Source organism: Anarhichas minor, unplaced genomic scaffold, assembly GCF_050575085.1.
Source record: "Anarhichas minor isolate MPS153535 unplaced genomic scaffold, ASM5057508v1 ptg000041l, whole genome shotgun sequence".
Lineage (NCBI taxonomy): Eukaryota > Metazoa > Chordata > Actinopteri > Perciformes > Anarhichadidae > Anarhichas > Anarhichas minor.
In genome coordinates this window covers 2,507,145-2,516,186 of record NW_027466487.1, presented here as the reverse complement: position 1 = coordinate 2,516,186, position 9,042 = coordinate 2,507,145, and the positions used below count along the sequence as shown (strand labels likewise).

Here is a 9,042-nt window from a genome sequence, read left to right as displayed (position 1 = left end):
GTGTATCTGTATTACATGTAGGAATGATCTCCAAGAAAACACTGCAAATATGCGGCCAATCAATCAATCAATCAGTCAGTCATGAGCTCATGTAACTCACTTTCTCCCCCAGACCAGCCATCCATGTTACCGTTTCACTGCTCTTTATACAACCAGATTAACGCTCGTTTAGAATAACAGGACCGACGTGAATGTTCTCGCCCTCGCTGTAACCGGAGAGCTTCGAGGAGGTACTGAGGGAACGTCAGGGGCCCTCGTTGTGAAAAGTGGCCAGTCAGGCTTGGCCTGAGCCACACAGACCACTACTCAATCCATCCACAGCCCCGCACAGCAGGATCCAGCCATCTGGACTCATTTCTGCTCTGACAAGGTGGCTCTTAAGGCCCATCTGTATGAGGGCTGCATTCACAGAGGGCCCCAGGAATGTGCTTGTCTGGGAGAGAACTAAGCTGATTTAAGGGATGGCGGCTCAACGCGATATATCTGTTCACCCTTTACACTGGAGCATGTCATTTCGTCAACATCTGTATTTCATTTTTAGTGCCCTGGTCAAACTAGGGTTCAGTCCGTTTGGTTTTAGGCACAAAGATAGGCCTCAAGTCTCTCCGTTAATCCCTGTTGTTGAGTCATTTAGGCTACAAACACATGCAAGTGTTTGTTTTATAAAACATCTAAAATATTTCTATAATTACCCTAAACCCCAAGTCCTACAATCCAGGTTGTCATTTAATTGTTTTCATGGTTCTGTAATAGTTGAAAACAGAAGATTAAAAAGATTATTTTTTTGCTAATTTATTTGTAAATGTAGCCGTGGTTCACCAGCCAGTGATGCCTGTTGCTTAACTCTCTCTCTCTCCCCATATTTCATATTGTCAGTTTATTCCATAAAGGTGAACGTACACAAAAAGTTGTAAATGTAGAAATTTTTGTCCTGCGTTTCTGAACATTGCCCAGCTGAAACAATCCACTGACTTTCCAGAGCTTGGTTAAGATATCCCAAAGGCATCCATACCATACTGGGCAGTAAATCCAGACAGGACCTCACTGCATGCATTACTGCCATTCCTGCGCTTGCAGCGACAGCTCAACCCCATTAGCTGTTCAGTTACTATGGGAACTAGTTCTAAAACCCCAAAAGAGCCAACAGGAACGGGTCAGAGGGCAACTGCAGGACATACAGCAGATAACCAGCACATGTCTTGCCTTGAATTCTGGGTCTACTCACAGGGAAAGCATACTGTAACCTACTGTATGTCATGATTGACCTGCATGGTTCTGTTGTGAAAACTGTAAAAACAATATATATATATATATATATGGTACTACTTTATAGTAAGGCACTCTTTATACAGGGTTTATAAATTGTAACTAATGACTTTATTAATGGTTAATAAATAATCAACTGAAGCTTAGATCCGTTTTAATATTATCCGTTATTAATAAATTATTTATAAAAACAAGAAAGAATCCTTCAACTAACCATTCAACTTGGCTGCTTCCCTGAAGAATATCTGGACCACAATCCATTTATCAACAACTAATTCAAACTTTATTAATGACTATTAGCTATTTATAAAGACAACTTATAAAACCTTTGAAAAGGGTTGTTTTTTACCTAAATTATAGCCCTGGCACTGTAAAAATGTTAATTCTAGGATGCAACTGAAAAAATACACAGTTTCAAGTTTACCGCAACTGTGGAGGCTCTTCACAATTCAGGAGAGAAAGTTTTTCCAATGACTTAGAAGTTGGTGAATATAGAGTTGCCCATTTGAAACCAGAGCGGCTGAGCAAAGACAGAAAATGTTTTTTAATTGTTGAGAACATTTTCAACACAGTGTTAATAATTTATTACAGAAGAAAACAGCAGCGTACCACCTTGGCTTTATCAATAGAGACCCTGCAGTTCCTATTGCCGACATGTATCCACTGCACTGGGAGTTGAATGGGGGCGTAAGTGCCGGTCCAAATCACCAAACATAGATGCATAAGACCTGCGTTCTGGCCCGTCTGAGACCGTGATCAATACGCTCCTTTTTCTGGATATGATACACACCACATTCATCATCCATGCAGGCGTCTGTCAGCCTTTTTTTCACAGAAACCCTTTTAATCACATCCCCAGGGCCTCCCTACTGTTTCCTCATTGAAAATGAAACTGAAATATTAATTCTCAGAACTATAACTGCTGCTTTTACTGTAGGCATCCCAGTATCTGTGTTACATTCTACTGTTGCAGTGAATGCTTTAGTGAATTTCATGAACAAATGTGTGCAATGTTACATAATCCTGCCTTGGGGATGAGATGGTATCAGAAACGACATCAGAGTGCAACAGAGGCAGCTCCAATGTGAGTCCATCTCCTGGTAAAAACCTTTTGTTCTGTTGCCTTCTGATATGAGCTTTCCTGCATAAATCCATTCTCATAGCTAACTGGGGCGCAGGAGCTGAACCTGGCAGTCCAATACAAGCAGGCAGCGTCCCCCAGTGGTGTGTTGCAAAACTGTGTAGAGTAACTGGCGGAAAAAAAGGAAAACTTGGTCAAGTAGGAAGGCCTGCTAGGGCTGCTTACTCGGCCAATCACCAGCTTTGGGGTTTTCTATTGGCTAAAATGGAGATGTCAATCAAATCCTCCAGAGGGTGTTTTTCTGTGGTCTCCTCAGTGCAGTTTAGGAGGTGGTGAGGTACACATCCCCTCCGTGAAAATCCATGTGTTAACATCTAAATTGTCATGTATAAAGTAGCAATGCTGCAATGTACAATACACAAGATGCTGCATTCACAGACTTACTTGACTAAAAAAATACTTAAATAATAACAATTAAAAGTTGTCATCAATGAAAGAATGGCAGTATTCTGCATAGGCCGAACATTATATTTGTGGAATATTATTTTCTATGCATTAAGGTGCATTTTAATGGTGTTAAAGATGGGGCTAATTGTAACTACTTATATACGTTTAGATCATTTAATCTATAACAATGTATTATAGTCTATGTTGAGCATATGTTTTTATATGTAAATCTCTTGCTTGCAAAGTAACAAACTACCAATAGTGGTAACATAAATGTAGTGGAGTAAAAAGTGATAGACAATTTATTTTTTCGTCTGAAATGTAGCGGAATAGTATAAAGTATAAAGTAGCATCAAATGGAAATACTTAAGTAAAGCACGAGTGCTTCGAAATTGCAAACATATTGTAAATATAATATAATATAATATAATATGCACATTTTTTATAAGGTTTGTGTTTGTTGTTTTTAGTTTTTTGGGGGTCGTTTTTCACGTAGGGCCCTGTGTTTTCTCTTTTATGCAGCCTCCTAATAAGTTCATACTTGCTTCAACTAACAATGGTCAAAAAACAGTCTATGCACACAGTCCTTTGCCCTGACGCCCATGGGTGGCAGGGCTGTTCCGGACCACTGGACGGGGGACGGACTGCTCTCTGATTGGTCGGCGGTGTGCGCGTCCCCGTCGTCTCCTCCCGGTTTTCCTGGCATGACCTTTTCCCTTGGCAACCACTTCCTCCGAGCATCCACGGCCATCTTTAATTTCAAGTCATTCATGAAAAGTTGTTTCGCTCATGTAAACACGCCGAGCGACACCTTTGCGCACAAAGCAGCGTCGACGGCGCTGTGTGCGTGTAGTTTGCAGCGACGTGCTCCAAACAGAGCCGAGCAGCACCGCAAGCAGGCTGTCCGCCGAGATTAAGTAAACACCGAAAGCGTACGTGCATATTGTTCAGCGCGGCGTCTTGTGCATCACTCGGGCACGTTTCCAGGCTGCTTATTTTGCGCAATATCCTCAAAGCTAAACTGTCTGAATGAGCTATACACGTGTGTAGATACGAACGTGTTGCGTTTTGGACTGAAGGAGTAGTATGTTGCGCTCCCGAAGGAGACAGCAGGTGGAGCGCTAGAATAAGTGTACGGAGCATTGTCTGAAGGGGCACAGCTGAGTACTCGCCACTGCCATGTTGTTCTGCAAACACCCCCATCAGCAGGGAGACGGAAGTGTTTATTTCTAACATCACGGTGGAGTTTTAACAATAACAAACTGTCACTTTATGTGTTGTTTTACACGCTGTGAACCGCCAGTGACACGCGCTGGTTGTCGTTAATTGGCGTCTCTTTAATGGCAGGATGAGAAAGAAGCAGACAGCCAAACAGAGGAAGACAGAGGAGACTCCAGTTGTCCAGGAGTTTGTGGTAGAAACAATTATTCGCCGCAGAATCTTTAACGGGAGAGTGGAGTACTTCCTGAAGTGGAAAGGCTTCACTGAGTGAGAGAGATTTGCTTTCTCATATTGCGTGATTCTTTTTAGTTTCGTTTTTGCGTCACATTCACGTGCATTCTCTCCTTGCCTCTGTGTATTTACAGTGCAGAAAACACGTGGGAACCTGAGGACAATCTGGACTGCCCTGAACTCATTGAAGAGTTCCTGAGAAACACCCACTTCTATGAGGGGAATGAGGAAGGTCAAACCGAGCAAGAGTTAATTCCCAAAGAAGAAATGACAGAGCAGGAGACGGAAATTGTGAGTATGTGTGAGAAATGCAGTGGCAGAGTGTCTGTGAGTTGATGTTGTTTCCATGTTATTCACAGAACTTCTGCTCCTAAATCTGTAAAAAGGAGGGAAAAAAAAACACATTATTAGATACTATTTATGTAGCGTATTACCAATTAATTCAAGAAGCTTTATATCTTAAGGCTAAAGGAAGCTGCTCTAGATTCTGCCCATGTTGGCAGATTTTGTTCCTGTTTTTTAAGGCTGAATATGAAACTAAATGGTGTGTGAAGGTGGCTAGTTTCGCAATGCCCCTGAAAGTGAAATCAATAAAAAAATTCTTTTTTTTCGAAATAGGCATGTACAGTGGAAAAAAAAAAAAGGAAAGAAATATCCCCTTCTAAGCTTTGTCCTCATGCGGATGTTGTCTTTGTGGGGTTTTTTTTTCTAACGTCTGCTCCTTTGTCCTTCACACCCTCTTCGCAGTCTTGTATGCAGTCTCAGCAGCAGGCTCACACTGTGCAGAGCAACAGCGAGCCAAATGACACGCAGTCAGACACCCCCACGAACCTCAGCACTTACCTCGAGCCTGAATGCATCATCGGCTCCACAGACAGACAGGGAGAGCTCATGTTCCTCGTCAAATGGTAACTCCACCACTTCCTCTTTCCTTTGTCCGTTGACTGAATGCCAGGGGGCTGGGTAAATGTTTGTCTGATGGTAAAACTCACAATCGCTCATGTTTAAAGCTGCAATCTACACGGGAGGATGATGGAGCATCTAGTGTCAGGTTTATGCAGGTGTTTCATCTTGTTGTGCAGTGATAATGTCCATGTTATGTGAATATATATATATAATTAACAAAGGAGACGAAGTTAGACGACGTTGGCCCGTGACAAAACGCTCCTCGGATTAGTAACCGATTAGGGAGATCATGCTGCCATTATCAAGAAGCAGCGCTTATTTATTAACACCTGTCAAACACAGAGGTATTTCAAAGTGCTTTACACAAGGACAGGAAATTGAGTATTAAAACACAATAAAATAAGAAGTTATTAAAATAGAGTAAAATGGACAAAAAAAAATCATCCGGAAACATTTAAATATCTATTGTGAATCCCATAACTTAACCGAGATGCAGCACTAAAAGCTGTATTACCCATTGAAGTGTCATTGGATATTAGCCTTTCCTCCTTCACGATAACCTTCTCAAAGCGGGCGGGACTTTGTGCTGATGCTGAAACATTAAAAGTAGGAGGCCGCCATCTTAATGGTGCGTATCCCCACAGGAAGAACTCCGACGATGTGGCCCTGCTGCCGGCCCGCGAAGCCAGCGCCAGGTGTCCCCAGGTGGTCATCGAGTTCTACGAGCAGAAGCTGACCTGGCACTGCGGGGACGAGGAGCAGTGAAATGTGTGCGCGGGTTGTGTACAGAGGCGAACTGACAAACAGCTGTGCTCTCGCCTGAAGCTTAGTTTAACCTCCATCGAGTGTCCTCCTTCAGCTGACATTGGAGGCGCACTGTGTGAAATTGCGCTGCAGGTATAATTCCAGATTCTGGCAGGTGCGAGATCCTCAGCGGGGAGGGATTTTTAGAGCTCTCGGCCCCGCGGTGCTCAACGAGGTCTGCGTGCCTTTGTGGAGACTGCGATGGGGACTAAAGCTAACTTTTGTGTAGAGCAGCTGATTTGAGATCAGACTAACCTGTAGCAGCTTTGGTCTGGTGTAAGCGGACTCGATCACTGTGGACATGCGTTTTGTTTTTATGTAGTAATTTAGTATTTGAAGTCCTGTTTAGCTACATGGTGGTTGTTTGGTGTGTGCTTTATATCTTTTATTATGTAGGCAGAGTGAACTAACTGTTGTCCAATCCATTCCTCCATGTAGCTTTTAGTCAGAGCTGAAGATTGTAAACATGTTGTTCTAACGTGTTTTGTGTGTGGTGTTTAGAGCCACAGCTGTTACTCTGTCTCTCTATGACTCATGTTTGATGTGGAATATTTAAAGAAATTTCCCATCAGAAATCACCTAATTTTTCTAATCAGCTGCTAAGTACCAACTATTGTCTTCTGCTCTGTATTGACTTATAACAAGAATATTATTGAGTTAAAAAAAAAAAAATCTGTTATCTTGTGCTTACACAAAGTTCTGGCACAATTAATCGAATTTTCTTAAAAAATGTAAAATAAATCAATTGAGATTAACACAAAAACTGATGTGCACCTGTCATGGCTAATAAGTTGTTGAATGTCGCACTTTAGATATGAGACTGTCCAATTACTGTACAAAGGGCGTTGTCTTGCAGTAATTATACAGGTCCGTGTACACGAAACCTGTATGTTGATGGCACTGTCCTGACTCGACATATCTCCCATGACCGTTATGGGACACTCAGCTAAACCATAAACCTCCGAAAAACACACACCTGCTACTGAATTACTGTAACTGTTGACCATGGATCTGTGAAGTCTCTGTGAATAAAGGAAACCTTTTTGTGAAGCTTTTCTCTTGTTTTCTTTTACGGTCACATTTGTCATGTGCTGAATCATCTGGGAGGAACATCAATCCAACAAATAATCAATTAAAAAACTGTAGTTTTGGATGTTTTTTTTTCACTGAGTCTAAATGACGAAGAAGGAAGAGCTTATCTGAGTCTTGTGACTTTGTTCCTAGTCAGTAAAAGTTGGACATATAAAAGGCACTTACACAATGCTAAGCTAAGCACCACGTTATCTGGCTGATTTAACTGAGAGTCAAACAAGAACATTTGGATTATGAGAGAAGAAACTGACAACGCTGTGACTCCGGTAGGTCTGAAGTCCTACTGTAATTCTGATGAGATTTGTAACCGGGTTTATAGTTACTAAAAAACCTTAAATGTCACAAGTTGAGTTCAGAAGCTTTAAATTCTGGTACAGATTTAAAAAAAGAACTTGTTTTTTGTCTTTAGCAATACAATTATATTTGGTGGGATTTTCCGATCTTGATTCTTGTCGGGTTGGTCATTGCACTTCCTCTATGTGCCAATAAAACACTTCCCCTTTTTCTTAACGTACTCAGTTCAGTGTCTCTCCTGCCTTCTCAATGCAGCAGGTGATCAGTGTTTGGGTGCGGGACCCACGGATACGAAAGAATGACTTTTGGCATGCCTACATAGACTACGAAATTTGTTTACATGTAAGTAAAACGACAAACGGAGGTTGTTTTAGCCTTTACATAAAACGTTGAGCTTATAACATGTGTGTCACACTTGTGTCCTGATTCAGACCGACAGCGTGTGCTTTACCAAGAAGATCTCAATCGTGAGAAGGAGGTTCAGTGAGTTTGTATGGCTCAGGCAGAAGCTACAAGCAAATTCACAGCTAATGTAAGTAAATCTTACTGTGTTTTGAACTGACAATTTGAGCAAAAACAGTACACGTATACTGTCAGTTTTCATGTTAAAGGTAATCTGCACTATGGTTCCTGTCATGTTTAGGGTGTATTTTTTTTTTTGTTTCTGCAGGGTACAGCTACCAGAGCTGCCCCCAAAGAACCTCTTCTTCAGCCTGAACAACGGCCAACAGATCACTGAGCGGATGAAAGGGCTCCAGAAGTTTTTGGAACAGTAAGAGTGATCTCACAGATCAATTACCCTGTGAACTTTGACACAGCGCAACAAACCATAACAAAACTGCTGACAGTTTCCAGAAACACCGGGCCATGTGACTACTGTTCTCACAAACAACACAATATATTGAAATTGCCCTTGCTCTCCAGGATCCTCCAGAGCCCTCTGCTGTTGTCGGACAGCTGCCTGCATCTTTTCCTGCAGTCGCAGCTCAGCGTGTCCAAGATGGAGGCCTGTGCTGCCGGACAGACCCACTATTCTGTGGCCCAGGCGGTCCAGCGCTGTGGTCTGAGGCGATTCCACTCTGAAGAGGATCTGCAGAAGGACCTCAGCACGTCTTGTGACTATGACTCAGACAGGTTTGTAATATTAGACTTGTTAGTCTTTCTCCACTATAAAAATTCCTTAGAACTGAAACTGCCTTTTACATCTAAGGTTAGAGCTTTGTCATCAGCAAAGGAAAAATATGCTTTTTAAGTATAGACTCACTGATGTATTTTCCAGGACAGCTAATATGAGAACTCCTTCTGCCTCATTTTCCAAATTATGAAATTGTATTCACTTTCCATCCCCTGTTCTGGTGTCTGTCATTCCAGCTCAGAGTGTTTAGATCCAGAGCTTCGGATTAAAGATTTGGCAATAAACAAAGCAGAGAGTTCAGCTTCGCTTGATCTCATGGGAACCAGCCAGGACGAAACCCTCAGCTGCTCATGTGGTTCTACATGAAAACATCATCATTATCACATAATCATACCTACGGCACAGATGGAATTTGCCTGTTACCTCGTCATACTGCACTTTAGGTTCGTGGTTGCTCCTAAGTATTTCACTTGTTAAAAAAAAAATCATAACTTTTTATGTTGTTATTGGGGCAATTCAGTTTGAACCACGTACAGTAAATACTAATAAAAATGTAACTATTGTA

General features: G+C 41.9%; 2 protein-coding genes across 3 annotated transcripts; both read left to right on the top strand.

Annotated features, from left to right (window-relative positions):
• Window positions 1-3,614: 3,614 nt before the first annotated feature.
• cbx3b (chromobox homolog 3b) lies at window positions 3,615-7,006 on the top strand. Of its 2 annotated transcripts, none has more exons than XM_076109521.1 (5): window positions 3,615-3,726; window positions 4,142-4,282; window positions 4,381-4,537; window positions 4,994-5,154; window positions 5,797-7,006. In XM_076109521.1, exons 2-5 carry the CDS (start codon window positions 4,143-4,145, stop codon window positions 5,915-5,917), a joined length of 579 nt encoding a protein of 192 aa, XP_075965636.1. In that variant the 5' UTR covers window positions 3,615-3,726; window position 4,142; the 3' UTR covers window positions 5,918-7,006. The 2 variants fall into 2 exon arrangements, with proteins under 2 accessions (XP_075965636.1, XP_075965635.1); XM_076109520.1 differs by having other exon boundaries at window positions 3,708-4,034.
• A 541-nt stretch (window positions 7,007-7,547) lies between these two features.
• Window positions 7,548-9,042, top strand: snx10b (sorting nexin 10b). Its single transcript, XM_076109519.1, has 5 exons — window positions 7,548-7,684; window positions 7,774-7,874; window positions 8,013-8,114; window positions 8,267-8,476; window positions 8,714-9,042. Exons 1-5 carry the CDS (start codon window positions 7,592-7,594, stop codon window positions 8,841-8,843), a joined length of 636 nt encoding a protein of 211 aa, XP_075965634.1. The 5' UTR covers window positions 7,548-7,591; the 3' UTR covers window positions 8,844-9,042.

Coding starts and splice junctions, on each gene's coding strand:
- cbx3b (XM_076109521.1), top strand. CDS start 4,143: ATGAGAAAGAAGCAGACAGCCAAACAGAGGAAGACAGAGGAGACTCCA. Junction 4,283..4,380: donor AAGTGGAAAGGCTTCACTGA/GTGAGAGAGATT, acceptor GTGTATTTACAG/TGCAGAAAACACGTGGGAAC. Junction 4,538..4,993: donor CAGAGCAGGAGACGGAAATT/GTGAGTATGTGT, acceptor CCCTCTTCGCAG/TCTTGTATGCAGTCTCAGCA.
- snx10b (XM_076109519.1), top strand. CDS start 7,592: ATGCAGCAGGTGATCAGTGTTTGGGTGCGGGACCCACGGATACGAAAG. Junction 7,875..8,012: donor CAAGCAAATTCACAGCTAAT/GTAAGTAAATCT, acceptor TTGTTTCTGCAG/GGTACAGCTACCAGAGCTGC. Junction 8,115..8,266: donor CTCCAGAAGTTTTTGGAACA/GTAAGAGTGATC, acceptor CTTGCTCTCCAG/GATCCTCCAGAGCCCTCTGC.